This window comes from Bubalus kerabau, chromosome 5, assembly GCF_029407905.1.
Source record: "Bubalus kerabau isolate K-KA32 ecotype Philippines breed swamp buffalo chromosome 5, PCC_UOA_SB_1v2, whole genome shotgun sequence".
Taxonomy (NCBI): Eukaryota; Metazoa; Chordata; class Mammalia; order Artiodactyla; family Bovidae; genus Bubalus; species Bubalus kerabau.
The window spans coordinates 94,883,169-94,898,417 of NC_073628.1; the positions used below are offsets into that span (position 1 = coordinate 94,883,169).

At 42.9% G+C, this 15,249-nt stretch overlaps 1 protein-coding gene across 9 annotated transcripts in view; it reads left to right on the forward strand.

Moving 5' to 3' along the window:
- The window catches only part of FASLG (Fas ligand), a 47,866-nt gene extending 33,019 nt beyond the window's left edge, over nt 1–14,847 (forward strand). For 6 of the 9 annotated variants that reach the window (XM_055582257.1, XM_055582254.1, XM_055582260.1 and 3 more), the window contains 4 exons: nt 5,083–5,312; nt 5,912–5,957; nt 10,268–10,324; nt 11,583–14,847. In XM_055582257.1, coding sequence (XP_055438232.1) covers nt 5,083–5,312; nt 5,912–5,957; nt 10,268–10,324; nt 11,583–11,977 — 728 coding nt within the window. In that variant the 3' untranslated portion in view covers nt 11,978–14,847. Of the gene's footprint in view, nt 1–4,554; nt 5,313–5,911; nt 5,958–10,267; nt 10,325–11,582 lie in introns of all 9 variants that reach the window. The other 3 variants (XM_055582255.1, XM_055582261.1, XM_055582262.1) reach the window with 3 other exon arrangements.
- The last annotated feature ends 402 nt before the right edge of the window (nt 14,848–15,249 follow it).

The following is a 15,249-nucleotide window of genomic DNA, read 5'->3' on the forward strand; positions in this document are numbered from 1 at the left end:
TTGCTAGGAACTTTTCCAACCTGTGATGCTTGGGGTAGCATTATCAAAGAGTGACACCCAGGTTTAAGACTGCTCCCTTTGTCTCTATTTCAGTTCAGAGTTCTCTCTAGGGTTGGAGGGCATTGGGGTTTGGGGGCAGATATTAGGATTCTGACTGTGCCTACCACAGAATGAATCAAGAAGCAGGACAGAGGAAAATGTGAAACTACAGCATAATTCCTATTGAATAAGTCTAGAATTTTCTGTGGGAGTTTGAGATAGAAAAGCAGCATGTGGGGCTGGTGCACTGGGACGATCCAGAGGGATGGAATGGGGAGGGAGGAGGAAGGAGGGTTCAGGATGGGGAACACATGTATACCTGTGGCGGATTCATTTTGATATTTGGCAAAACTAATACAATTATGTAAAGTTTAAAAATAAAATAAAAAAAAAAAAGAAAAAGAAAAGCAGCATGGTCTTAGCCTGAAACAGAAATCCATTGGTGCATCTGTTCACTCGTAGCATCTCTCAGGATACTGGACGTCAGACATTGACTTGTAGTTTCTGCTGCAGTCTCTCCTCTCTCCCCTGTCTTTTATTCTTAGTGAAAGAAGGTAAATTACATTAAGTCTACAGTCAGATAATTTGTGGGAAGATACACTATATTTTCCCACAAATACAACAAGAACAGTAACATTTATTGAGTGCTTACTTTTATGTTGAGGACTGTTTTAAGTGTATCAAATGCTGTGGCTCAGTTAATTCCCATATTGCTCTGTGAAATAGGTATTATTATAATCACGCCCATTTTTATAGATGAGAAAACTGTGGTGCAGAGGAGGGAAAGTGACCTGTCCAGCTCACATAACTAACAAGTGCAAAAGCTGGGATTTGAACCCAGGAAGTCTCACATCAGAAGCACACAATCCTAACCATTTTTCTAATCTCCCCATCCAGGATATGGGGGTTTTTTTTCCATTGATTTGAATCTTTGCCATTCTCAGGAAAATTTTTATAGTTTAAAAATATGATTCTATACAACTGCTCTTAAGGATTACTTCAGGATACTTTAAGGGTTGTGTTTTGGTTGTACATAAGGTGGAATTCTTAAAATTATGTTTTTTTGATTATTAATTATAAACTTACTATTTTTTTCCTTTTTTTTTTTGCCTATGAATAAACCCATATGTGAATTTAAAAGCATGTTAACTCTGCCCGCCTGTAAAAGAGTGAGAACACTGTGCCATGTTAGGAAAATTAAAATGGAGGAAGTCTTGTTTAGGCTTCAGAAGCAGAACAGGCTTCTGACCGGCTTCTCACCTGCCTGGACACTGCTCGGATTCCATGCCTGCCTGCATGCACAGCAAGTAAGGCAGCACTTTAGATAAGAAAGGGAGCAGGTCTTGGAATTCTCGAGCCCCTGAGGGTCAACAAAACCTACCCTGGGGCCCAAGAAAATCCTAAAATGCACAAGGTGAAACAGTCGCTCAGTTGTGTCCGACTCTTTGCGACCCCATGGACTGCAGCCCACCAGGCCTCCCTGTCCATCACCAACTCTTGGAGTTTGCTCAAACTCATGTCCATTGAATTGGTGATGCTATCCAACTATCTCATCCTCTGTCATCCCCTTCTCCTCTTGCCGTCAATCTTTCCCAGCATCAGGGTCTTTTCAAATGAGTCAGTTCTTCACATCAGGTGGTCAAAAGATTGGAGTTTCAGCTTCAGCATCAGTCCTTCCAATGAATATTCAGGACTGATCTCCTTTACGATGGACTGGTTTGATCTCCTTGGTGTCCAAGGGGCTCTCAAGAGTCTCCTCCAACACACAGTTCAAAAGTTACGAAAACCATAGCTACATTTTTAAGTGCAAATTGATGATGGTTATCAGTTTGCAACCTGGGATTATAAGTGGGAGCCCTTGAAACTGCAATTTGGAGTCTCACCCATGGGATGGACGCACTACCCATGACCCTTTCCCAATTGGGACTCCAGATTGCTGTTAATGAGGGACTTCCCAGCACTGTTCAAGTCTGGATATAGGTCAGCCCAGTTTGGTGATTATATGCTGTTATTTTTCTCTATTGTTTCTATTTCTCTCCTTTTAATTATTATATATTGAAATTAAGTCAAATGATCTCTTTTGTTGTTTTGTTGTTGTTATTCAGTCGGGTCTTCCTTTTTGTGACCCCATGGACTGCAACACGCCAGGCTCCTCTGTCCTCCACTCTCTCCTGGAGTTTGCTCAAATTCATGTCCACTGAGTCAGTGATGCTGTCTAACCATCTCATCCTCTACCGTCCTCTTCTCCTTTTGCCTTCCATCTTTCCCAGCATCCAGGTCTTTTCTAATCAGCCAACTCTTCATATCAGGTGGCCAAAGTATTGGAGCTTCAGCATCAGTCCTTCCAATGAATATTCAGGGTTGATTCCTTTAGGATTGATTGGTTTGATCTCTTTGCAGTCCAAGGGACTCTCAAGAGTCTTCTCCAGTATCACAATTTGAAAGTATTAATTCTTCAACTCAGCCTTCTTTATGACCCAACTCTCACATCTGTACATGACTACTAGAAAAACCATATCTTTGACTATATGGACCTTTGTTGGCAAAATAATATCTCTGCTTTCTAATATGCTGTCTAAGTTTGTCATTGATTTCCTTCAAAGGAGCAAGGGTTTTTTAATTTTATGGCTGCAATCACTGTCTGCAGTGATTTTGGAGCCCAAGAAAATAAAATCTGTCACTGTTTCCACTTTTTCCCTTTCTATTTGTCATGAAGTGATGGGACTGGATGCCATGGTCTTAGTTTTTGAATGTTGAGTTTTAAGCCAGTTTTTTCACTCTCCTCTTTCACCCTCACCAAGAGGCTCTTTAGTTCCTCTTCACTTTCTTCCATTAGAGTGGTATCATCTGCATATCTGAGGTTATTGATATTTCTCCTGGCAATCTTGATTCCACCTTACGATTCCTCCAGCCTGGCATTTTGCACAATGTATTCTGCATATAAGGTGACAATATACAGCCTTGTCATACTCCTTTCCTAATTTTGAATCAGTCAGTTGTTCCATGTCTGGTTCTAACTATTACTTCTTGACCTGCCTACAGGTTTCTCAGGAGGCAGGTAAGGTGGTCTGGTATTCCCATCTCTTTAAGAATTTTCCAATTTGTTGAAATTCACACAGTCAAAAGCTTTAGGGTAGTCAATGAAGCAGAAATAGATGTTTTTCTGAAACTCCCTTGCTTTCTCCATAATCCAGCAAATGTTGACAACCATAACAGAGGTAGCAGACAGAGATGCCTAAAGGGCCCAGGAAAGCCATTTCTCACAGTGAGGTTCATGGGAAACAGTGGAGGCTGTGCAAGCCAGGCAGCCTGGCACACCCATGTCCTGTCCTTGAGAGCTGCAGCAGTGGCCCAAGTCCAGCTGACTGGGTTTGCAGACAGGGCCTCCAGACTGCCCAATATTCTAGTGTTTCAAAACCCAATATGACTATAACATATATGGACTAGACCAATTTTTCTGAATGGCCTACACAACAAAAATTTATTTTCTCAGTTCTGGGTGATAGAAGTCCATGATCAAAGTGTTGGTAGGTCTGGTTTCTCCTGAGTCCTCTTTTCTTGGTTTACAGATAACCACCTTCTTGCTGTGTACTCACTTGGCCTTTTGTCTGTACACATGCATCCCTTCTGTCTCTACCGCTTCTTCTTCTTTTTTCAAGAAGTATTTATTTATTTTTGGCTATGCTGGGTCCTTGTCCGTGCATGGGCTTTCTCTAGTTGTAGACAAGCATGGGCTTCTCATTGCCGCGACTTCTCTCATTGTAGAGCATGGGCTCTAGGGCACGTGGGTTCAGTAGATGCAGCTCTAGGGCTTAGTTGCCCCATGGCATGTGGGATCTTCCTAGAGCAAGAATGGAAGATGTGTCCCCTGTATTGCAAGGCAGATTCCCAACCACTGGACCACAAAGGGAGCCCTCTACCTCTTCTTATAAGGACATTAATCATGTTGGATTAGGGTCCCACTCAGACTACCTCATTTAACCTTAATTACACCTTAAAGGCATTATCTCCAAGTACAGTTACACTGGGGATTGGGATTCGGTGCTTACACTTTGGAAGAACACTATTCAGTCATAACAGCAGTCCACTGTGAGTCTCAACAGTAATCTTTTGCCCCAGGCATCTGTGGTTGGTTTATCTTGTGATACTTAAAGTATCGCAATGCCTATTGCTTTTCTGGTCTGAGTTGTAGGTTCAGCAAAACAGAGATGAATGTCTGCAGTGGACTATCCCGTTTTTTGAGGAGGACAGTAAATAGAAATAAACAACATTGTAAGGCACAAGCAAAGCAAGTCTGAGGACTCTGTGAGGCATATGGGCCACTGGTTTGCAATCTCTGATCTATTATAGAGTAGGCGGGCATGTTGTAACCTGTAAACTATGGTGCTTTGCTGTGTCAGGGTAAACAGTACTTGGGTGTGGGGGAGGGATGGCAGGAAGGGGTGATTCCCTCCTGCCAAATGTAAGACACAGAAGTGACTCCTCTGGCTGTGACTCGGTGCTTTCGCCCCACAGGCCACTCTCCTTGTAGCTGAACAACGGCTGGAGCCCACAGAGCTGCTCTGATGCTACCCCCTTTCTCAGGGCCTGAGGACAACGAGCCCACCCTCCCAGGCTTTGAGGGAGCAGGGCAGCAGCGATTGGGGTTTTGAAAGCTTTCATCATAAAGTTGTGGGCGGAAACTTCCCGGGGGGTTTGCTCTGAGCTTCTTGAGGCTTCTCAGGGTCAGATGCAGAGTGAGTGGGTGTCTCTTTGAGAAGCCGAAAGAGAACGAAAGAGAGGTGTTTCCCTTGGTTCTGGAAACTCTATAAAGAGAGAACCGGCTTCCTTCTCTTGAGCAGTCAGAAACAGGAGTCTGGCCTTTGACACCTGGGCCTCCACACAACTGAGGAAGAGGAAAACCCTTGGCTGGGGGCTGGCTTGAGGCACTGGATGCCATGCAGCAGCCCTTGAATTACCCATACCCCCCAATCTTCTGGGTGGACAGCAGTGCCAGCTCCCCGTGGGCCTCTCCAGGATCAGTCTTCCCCTGTCCGTCCTCAGTGCCGGGAAGGCCGGGGCAAAGGAGGCCACCACCACCGCCACCCCCAACACTACCGCCACCGCCACCCCTGCCTCCACTACCACCACCACCTCTGAAGAAGAGGAGGGACCACAACACAGGCCTGTGTCTCCTTGTGATGTTTTTCATGGTTCTGGTGGCCCTGGTTGGATTGGGGCTGGGGATATTTCAGCTCTTCCATCTACAGAAGGAGTTGGCTGAACTCAGAGAGGTAAGCTGCCTGGGGGATTGCCGCGCCCTGAAGGTGCGGGGGTGGGGGATGGGGTGAAACTGCCCTGCTGAAGTGGGGGAGGAGGGCAACAGGAATCCACATGGACCACACTTGGCTTGCAGCATACTTCTCAATCCTTTCTTCCTGTCTTAGAAATGAATCACACTAGCCATCCTATTCCACCTACAGAGAAATGGGGGCTCAAATGGGTGGAAGGAATATTTTCTATCTTGGGAGGGATCAGGATCAAATTAGGACTGGCAGTTACCAGTTCTTCCTTTCTCAGTTGGCTGATCATCTGAGAAAGGAAGACCTTTACTACCTACCTCATACTTGATTCAAGAAAGAAAAGGAATTTGGCATCTGAGAAGTGAATTTGTTCAAATGCACAAACTAAATTTCCTTGGAAGTGCTTAAAAGTATTAGAACTATTTCAAATCGCAAAACTGAGGCATGGACAGGCACAATTGCTTGGCCACAGTCTGAGTTAGGAGAGGTTCTGCGTGCTTAGATTTCCTTTCCAGTGCTTAGTTTATTTGACAGTTCTTCCTTTGCTTAAAGAGCTTCATAGTTATTATATATCTTTTCTCTTTTGCCAGTCCACTAGCCAAAGGCATACAGCATCATCTTTGGAGAAGCAAATAGGTGAGTTTTTTTATGCTTGCACATTGAGTTTCTAAAAACAGTCCTCAGCACCGAGCCATGTTGGAGGAGTACCTTGAATTCCATCTTATTCTTGGGCACATATAGACTATGGAAGAGAAATCCTAACCAATTCCGAAATCTCATGTCATTTTGGTTCTTGAAACTGCCCTAAAATATGAAGTGAGTTTAACTGTTCAAAATTAGTTTAGTTAAGTATCACAAAAAAATTCAAAACTAATTTCTGCTTGAATTTGGAAAGAGAAACACACGTGTACAACCCTGGACCTTTGCCCCCACAAGGAGCTGGCTCCAGGCCTGCCCCCTCCCTCAGGCCTCCTGATTCCCATGCACAGGGCGGCGGCTATAGCTCCTCAGGAGAGAAGGGGAGGTGCAGGCAGACACAGCTGTTGCTGGGAAAGATCCTTGTTCTCCTATTTAAACTCTATAAGAGATTACTTAAGAGTCAGACCTGATTTAAAATTTTAATAGGTTATATTTAAGCTTTTAAAGAGTGGGCAAGCAGTCATCCACATTAGGGTGGTTCTTTTGCAGCCGCTGGAAAGCTTGAAGGAAAACGTTAGGCATTTTTCAGAGGGTAGTCCACTTCACTTGGAGACAATCATGCACTATTTTTGATAATAAAGGGAAATCCTCTGTGTGAGATCCAGGACAGGAAGATCACAATGTTGAACGTCGGCCTCTTAAAGTTTCAGGACATAGTTTGGGAAACTGTGGATTTAGAATACTCATTAAACTAAGATGGAAAGGAGCTTAGAGAACATCCAGTCCAGTCATCTCACCTTTCAGAAGAGAAACAAAACACCAGACGGATTAGTAATGTGCCCAAGACCTCTGGGCACAGAGGCTGGAATGGGGCTGAGAAGGAATTCAGGCTCCTGATGCCTTGTCACCTCCAGCTCTTCCCAGTACGTGCTCTGGCCCTGTGACACAGGGAAACTCCTACTCCTATCTGTCTCTGATGGCCATGGAATGAGAAATAAAGATGACAGGCAAGATGCCTCTGCAAAGAGAAGATAGCATTGGTCATCTAGTCAGGGAAGCCTGCTCCAAATTCTCAGGCTGTGCCTGAGAAACCCAAGTCACCCTATTGCCCTAGAAGATAGGCTCTTGTAGGAGGTATTGGTAAGGTCCTCTGGTTTCTAATTCTGGGTATGAACCTGTAAAGAGAAATTCCAGATGTACCCAAGCAGAGTACAAATGTTCGTTAGAAGAATAAAGCTTCTGGAGGATTTCTAATATAAAATAGCTTTGAAGATCAGTGAAATGTGGCCGGTAAAATGGGTACCAAATTACTCATCTTTCAACACTCTCTAGAGTCCTTTTAGTGACTAAAAATCAAGTTAGCAGATGAGTCAGGTCAACCTGTCCCAATAACAAGTATTAAGTATCTTCCTTAGGCCAAACCAGATGGGCCAGAAATTGGTGTGTTATCACATAGAAATCAAATTAGCAGCTCTACTAATGAGATAAGAGATGCAAATTTTAAAAAGGGGGATACCTAGGTTGACCCATCTAATTAGTGAAGTTTAAAAAAATAAAGCCCAATTGGCAAAAAATGTGAGTGAAAAGGGTCTGCTTAGTGACAGTCAGTGGGCATGTAAATTGCTGCTGCTGCTAAGTCACATCAGTCGTGTCCGACTCTGTGTGACCCCATAGACGGCAGCCCACCAGGCTCCCCCGTCCCTGGGGTTCTCCAGGCAAGAACACTGGAGTGGGTTGCCATTTCCTTCTCCAATGAATGAACGTGAGAAGTGAAAGTGAAGTCGCTCAGTCGTGTCCGACTCTTACCGACCCCATGGACTGCAGCCTACCAGGCTCCTCCGTCCATGGGATTTTCCAGGCAAGAGTACTGGAGTGGGGTGCCACTGCCTTCTCCACTATACCTTCTCTAAAGAGCAGTTGGGAAAAATGTATCAAAGGATTAATACGGTTAATTTACCTTGTAATCTCATCACTAAAGCTATCTAAAGAAAATAAAATGTGTCTGAAAATTTATAATAAGGATGTTCACCACTTTCTTAGAAGACTATTTCTAATAAACCATTTAGGAGAAAGTTAAATGCCACTCAATAGGAAATTAGTTAAACACATTACAGTGTATTCACACAAGAGCATAACATGCAGCAACTAAAGCTGTATACTAGAAGGACATTTAATGTCATAGAGATTGTCCATATTGTTAGATAAAAAGACAAGTTACAAAACAGTGTATTTAGTTTTATATTCCCTCTTTAAATGCATATACATATTTTCATATTCTTAGTAAGCATCTAGAAGGACTTATACTCCAACAGGTTAACTGGGAGGTACTTACTACTGTAGATTATTTAAACTTTCTTATTTGGTTCACTGTCATTTTTCCACAGTTAACTCACTGAATCTTTTATTCATTCACAAAGGTTCTTGGAGTGCTTCCTGTATGCCAGGCTGGGTGTGGGTTAGTGGGTGATGGCAGAACAAGAGAGACAAGGGGCCTGCTCTCATGGAGCTCTTAGCATGCTAGAGAAGATAAACAAAAGCAAGAAAACAGACAACAGACTTTCAAGCTGTGCTAAATGCAACCTAATATAGAATGGTCTGGAAAGTCCCCTCTAAGGAGGTGTTGTTAATGTGGGTGTGTGTATGTGTGGCGGAGGGGCCGGGGGATGTGAGAGGCTGGGAAAAGCAGTCCAGCACTGAGAATATCATGTGCAAAGACCCTGGAACAGGAAACAGTCATCCTCAAAAGTGTAGGGTATATTTCTACTTTATTTATTCCAGCATTTATCCAGCAGATATTTTTATTGAGTACCTTCTATGAGACCAACACTGTGAGGGATATAAAGATAGACAGCATGTGGTTCTCTGTTCCATTTCCTGTCAGTTTATGGCTGAATGCCAGATAGCTGCACAGATGGTTTGTGGTATAGGAATGTAGAAGAGACTCAGTTTTGCCTTTCCTGTTCGCTAACACCTCACTCATGGTGTGTGGTCTTGGGCAGCTACAGAGGGAATGACTGCTCACATCATAGTCTCAGTTGATGGGAGCATCCGCACACCATATGGAGTTTTACAGGCTAACCGTGAGGAGCCTGCTGTGGATGAGCACTCTTCTATGCAACTTTCTTCAAAGTCTAAGTTAGCTGAATTCATTAGCCAAATGGTAGTGCTATTCCCCTGAAATATCTCAAGTCAGAGAAATAGTATCTATTTTGAGAACTGTTGTCTATTTTAAATCTTTCAGTTTAATTTAATGAACATGTACTGATTGCATGCCCTGGGTTAGAAACTGAGGTAATTACTCTGGTAGATTAAACATATAGTAAGGAATTTGCCATTTATTTGGAGGAGTAAGACCAGTCATACAGTTACCATTAAAAAAAAAAAGACGAGTCAGATGGACAAAATAGGGTGAAGCCAGAGTGCTTCCAGGTTTCAGTGGAGGGAAAAATCATATTTGATTAGAAAGGCTTGGGAAGGTTTTCCAGGAAAAGAGATATTTTAGATGGTGTTTGTAGTGTCAATAGGAATTTGACACAGAGATCAGTTTGGGAGGGCATTCCAGGCAGGAAGAATAGCACGGACAAAAGCACAGAGGCAGGGAGGCTGGGTGTGCTCAGAACTGTTGTGTGGCAATGTCCAGTGTGGGTGAGTGAGCCAGAGGAGGCTGGACAGATGGGCAGAGATCATGTGGTGGGGAACACCTGGGTGCAATTACATGTTTAATGAGGAGTCATTCGAGGTGTTTGAGACCTTAGAGGAATTAATCTGGGGCCAACTGTAGAATGCCACTGGGGAAGACCTGGTGGCCTGGACATTAGCAGTCTTCTTCAACCTTTGTCCTGTAGTCCTGAGGGCAGCAGAGCCAGAGACGCAAGAGCCCGGGATTTGGACTCAGGAGACCTGAGTGTTGGTCCCACTCTGACACTGAGTTAGTGGGTCTTCTTGGACAAGTCACCCAACTTCCAAGATCATTTTGGCATCTGTAAGGATTGCCACCTCAAAGGATTGTTGAGAGTTATAAATGCAGTAACTTATATGGCAGGATTTTATAAACCGACCTTTATATTGTTTTGTAATTTATAATTTATGCATGTCTATCTTAATTTGACTCCTTTTTACCTCTCTGTTTCTGAAATATAGGCTGCTGTAAGTCCTGCAGTTTGGACTTGAATGATTAGTGTATGTTAGACTGTTGCCATTTATGCTTATAAAAATATCTTTTATTTAAATGCCCTGTTTAGAGTCCCACAAAAAAAAAGAGTAGTTATGTCATTTTTACATGTATCTTTCATCTCTCTATAATACAGGTCACCCCAGTCCACCCTCTGAGAAAAAGGAACTGAAAAAAGCGGCTCATTTAACAGGTCTGTATCTGGAGGGCCATCTTGGGAAAGCCTTTGGCAGAAAGCAGAGTGGCTGGTTGGTTTCCGTGACTGTGCTCTGAGGGAGCTGATACTTTCCAGTGACAGTATTTGAAACCCAAGAGTAGTCACATCTTTCTAGTCACGTCAACACCACACACATGCACACACACACACACACACACACACACACAAAGGGCGGCTCTGGGCAAGGCCCTGCTCTAAACAGGAGAAATGGAGCTGCTTATGACATGATCCCTGCTCATAAGGAGCTCGCTCTCTTCACTCCCTCCAAGGACCCTTGGGGAATTTGGGACACAGGTCCAAGAGGTTAGAGCTGGGGAGATGGTGAACAGTGAATTATTTCAATATGTGTTTCCCTGGTTTTCTGGGAGAGCTTTACTCTGTCCATGAGCAGAAATAGGAGAAGGGAGGCCGGGTCCTGGCACATGTGGTCGTGCCGTGGAGTGACATGATTTGATAGCAAGACAGTGGGGGCACTGTCAGTGTGAAGTCCACCAATATCTGCAAAGTGGATGCATATCACAGAAAATGGCATGCTGCTGTCCCTGAAACTATGTCAGCAGAGGCTGTAAAATGATCCAGTTTAGATCAACAGATATTTCTTGAGCACATGCTTTGTGCCAAACCTGGGGCATGTGGAGTTGAATCACACATGGCACCTGCCTTCAAGGAGCTTACAATCTAATAGGGAAAGACATGAAAGGTATGAAAGCAATATTTTCAGCATTCTCTGCTTGAAGTAGGTATGTACACCATGCTGTGCAGATACAAAGGAAAGGGGATTTTTTCCCATACTGAAGAATCTTTCGTGTAGGTGAAGAGTTGGACTAGATGATTCCTAAGGTCCTTTCCAACTTTAGAACTTCAGAGTTCCTTGGATTTGACTTCTCCTCTCATGAAGAGACTCAAACTCTAGCAATTTGGATGCTAGTTCTGAACCTCTGTTCATAGAATCTCTGTTCCAGAGAGCTAAAATCATCCTAGTCTTTTCTCACTGCAGTTGGTTAGAAACATATGTTATTGTCCCAGTTGTGCGGATGATAAAATCGAGGGAGTCAATTTGATAAACGTGCTGAAGAAGTTCAGTAACAGGTCAGGTCTGACCCATCACCCAGTTCTCTGTCATTTAGGGAAAAAGCACTTGCTCAAGGAATGGTCCACAGTTTTGCCTTGAAAGCTTGGTCTGTGGGATACATGAGCATTCCTGGCTAAAAGCTCCTATCTGGTTTGATTTCAGGCAAGCTCAACTCAAGATCCATCCCTTTGGAATGGGAAGACACCTATGGAATTGCCCTGGTCTCTGGGGTGAAGTACAAGAAGGGCAGCCTTGTGATCAATGAAACTGGGCTGTATTTTGTGTATTCCAAAGTGTACTTCCGGGGTCAGTCCTGCAACAACCAGCCCCTGAGCCACAAGGTCTACTCCAGGAACTTTAGGTACCCCCAGGACATGGTGCTGATGGAGGGGAAGATGATGAACTACTGCACTTCTGGCAAGATGTGGGCCCGCAGCAGCTACCTGGGGGCTGTATTCAATCTCACCAGTGCTGACCATTTATATGTCAATGTATCTGAACTCTCTCTGGTCAGTTTTGAGGAATCTAAGACATTTTTTGGCTTATATAAACTCTAAGAAAAGCACTCTGGGATTCTCTCCATTATGATTCCTTGTTACAGGCCCTGAGAATATTGTCTTGAATGAGAGTTTTCTGAAGTCCACTTGAGGTCATGAGAGAAGACATGAACCAAGAGGATCTTGAGACCACAGAGTGCAGCAGGTCTACAGTTCCTTATCTCACCTAAGGTCCACAAACCAGACAGGAGGAGGACTATGAGCAATGAACATGAAACTCTGGGCTGCCATGTGGAGATGCAAGGGCAGGGAAAAGTGACTACCAGTTGCTTGTGTCAGCAACTACACTCGTCTTAAGTGGCCTAGTGCATTTGGACATATTGAAAATGGCACCTTTTAACTCACCTCTTGGGGTGGGTCTACTGTCTACCTCAGGGGAGGCTGTCTTTCATGTATATGGATGTGACATGAATGTATAAGGGATGGGAAAAGAGGACCAGGCTTGCATGATAAGCTAAAGAGACTGAAAGGCCAGCGTCCCACTGGCAGCATCTTTATTTCTAGGTGTACAGTCTGAGCCATCAGGTCATGTTAACAGAGAAGCAAAAGAAATCTTTTGGGAACTCAATACACTCCCTATACAGCATGTATATTTCCAGTGCAATTGTAGGGGTGTGTGTGTGTGTGTGTGTGTGTGACTGTGAGCGTGAGTATGTGACTAGAGGGTTACATAAGTAGAAAGAATGTGGAAACTGGGAAGGGCATGTTAGAATATGGGCTGCATTTGATGGTAGATTTTGAATGCTTTTTGGTAACCAACTCTAGTAGTCCTCAAAGCTCTTTGATTGTCAGTTATTAATGCTGTTTTCCCATAATATAACCATATTTATATGTATTTTGTACATTTTTAATGAAAAGAATACCCATAACAAAAACTATATTTTATAATATAGGTAGGCATTATAAGTGTTCTATTTGGAAATCACTAAGGTTTGTATCTTTTCCTTATTATTTCTTTTCTCCATGGCTTCCTCATTCATTATGACTTAAGCCCACTTAAAGAAGAATATACTAGTGTGAGAAGAGTTATGAGGCAGACCTTTGCATCTTTGCCAGGCTCTCCTCTCCTCACTATATTCTCTTTCCTTTCTTTCTCCTACTACCCAGAGTTTCCATTACCAATATTATTGCCAGTGTTAAGCTCACCTATTTCCCATAGATTTGATGACAGTTTGTCTTTTCGTGGTGGCAGAGACATGGCACAATGGAAAGGGCATAGACTTTGGGCCTAAAAACCTGAATTTGAATCTTCATTCCTCTACTTAATAACTATGCAGGTCACTTGACCTTTTTTGGACAAAAGTGGGGTGATACGTACATAAAGTATCTGATACATAGTGGAATGTCAAAAATAGTATCTGCCATTATTAATAAGGGGAGGTACTTCATTCTCCAGAAGAAGCTACAAATCTGAGAGATCCATCCAAACACCTGTTTCTTGCCTTCTCACCTTGGTCAGTCACAATGACCTTTTCCTATTTTGTCCAAATGCTCATTACCATGACTTCTCCTTATATTTTGTCACTGTTAAAAATAACACTTCTGTTAAAATTTAATTTCAGCACCTTATTTTCACAACACAATCTCCTATAATTCCAACCCAATTGGTCCAACATTTTCTCTCCTAAAATATATATTTTTCCATATTTGACATTCAATTAATAAATAATATCATTTTCTTGCTTATCTATCAGCTCCTTCTTTATCTTCACTCTTTTCCATGATCTGTCATTACAATTAGTACCTTGGAAAGACCCTAAACTCCAAAATACTCTGTTACAGTCACTATTTTCCTCTTGTAAAAATTTCATTTTCTTTATGCTGGCATCCTAGCAGCTGGATGTTGCTGGAGAAAAATAACTCAAACTGATTGATTAGTTTCATTTTATTTTTATCTATCATCTACTTAAATCAGCCAATCAATTATTTATCCATCCGTGAATTATTTCTGTCTTTTGATTGATTTGAATAGGTAGTACATACACATGGTACAAATTGTAAAAGGTGTATGAAGATATAGGATAAAAGTAAGTCCTCTTCTCATCCTGTCCTGTGGCTCCACCTCTGCTCACAAGGAGCATCACTGTCTCCTTCTGTAACTTTTGCGAGATGGTCTATACACAAATATGACATCACTTTATGTCAGGGTTTCCCAACCTCGGTTCTGTTGACATTCTGAGCTGGCTGATTCTTGTTGTGAGGGTTGTCCTGCCTGCACATTTAGTATGTTTAGCAGTATCCCTGCCTGCTACCCTCTAGATACCAGTAGCATTCCCCTCCCGCCCTGTGTGATAACCAAAAATATCACCGAATGAGGCCAAATGTCCCCAGGCTGGGGGTGAGGAGACAAAGTCCCTCCTGGTTGAGAACCACTGCTTTTTACTAGTGATCAGAGATTTCAAATCAGCGTTCAAAGGCCCACCACTTTTTCTTCAGTTTCTTCATGAGCATTTTTTTTTCACTGTTTGAGACAATTACATCATGTCTTTTCCTCTTGTAAACCAACCACATCCCCTCCTCCCACCATGGAATCTCACTTCTACCACTGAAACACAAACCCACCTGCATCTGAATGATCTCTTTCTTCCATCCAATACAGAGGAGGAAGAGGACCATTTATTTGTGCACTAGACTCATTTCCTCTTCCCTGCTTTACCTGTTTAAAAATTTTCTTCTTTCTTTGATCTTCAAACTAGCTGTCTATGAAATAATGCCCACTAGCATGTAATACATATATACTCACGTATTCCCTTTCACTAAAAGACAAATCAAACCACAAAACAACCCAAACCTTTCTTTAACCTTCCTCTTCCATCAGTAATGGCTTCGTTTCTCATTTTCCTGGTAGAGACAAACATCTGAGAAGATTCTTTCTATACACATGAGCTCCATTTTTTTTTAGCCAGGAATCTGGCTAGGTTATTTATTTGACCACTTAAAAAATCTGGTTTTTTTTTTCCTGTTAGAATAAAAATTCCAAAAGCAAGATCTTTTCTGTTGTGTTTGCCTTTGTATTTATTCCAGATTACCTAACTCAGTGCCAGCACATATTGCTGCTGCTGCTAAGTCGCTTCAGTCGTGTCCAACTCTATGTGACCCCATAGATGGCAGCCCACCAGGCTCCCCCGTCCCTGGGATTCTCCAGGCAATAGTACCGGAGTGGGTTGCCATTTCCTTCTCCAATGCATGAAAGTGAAAAGTGAAAGTGAAGTCGCTCAGTTGTGTCCAACTCTTAGCGACCCCATGGACTGCAGCCCGCCAGGCTCCTCTGT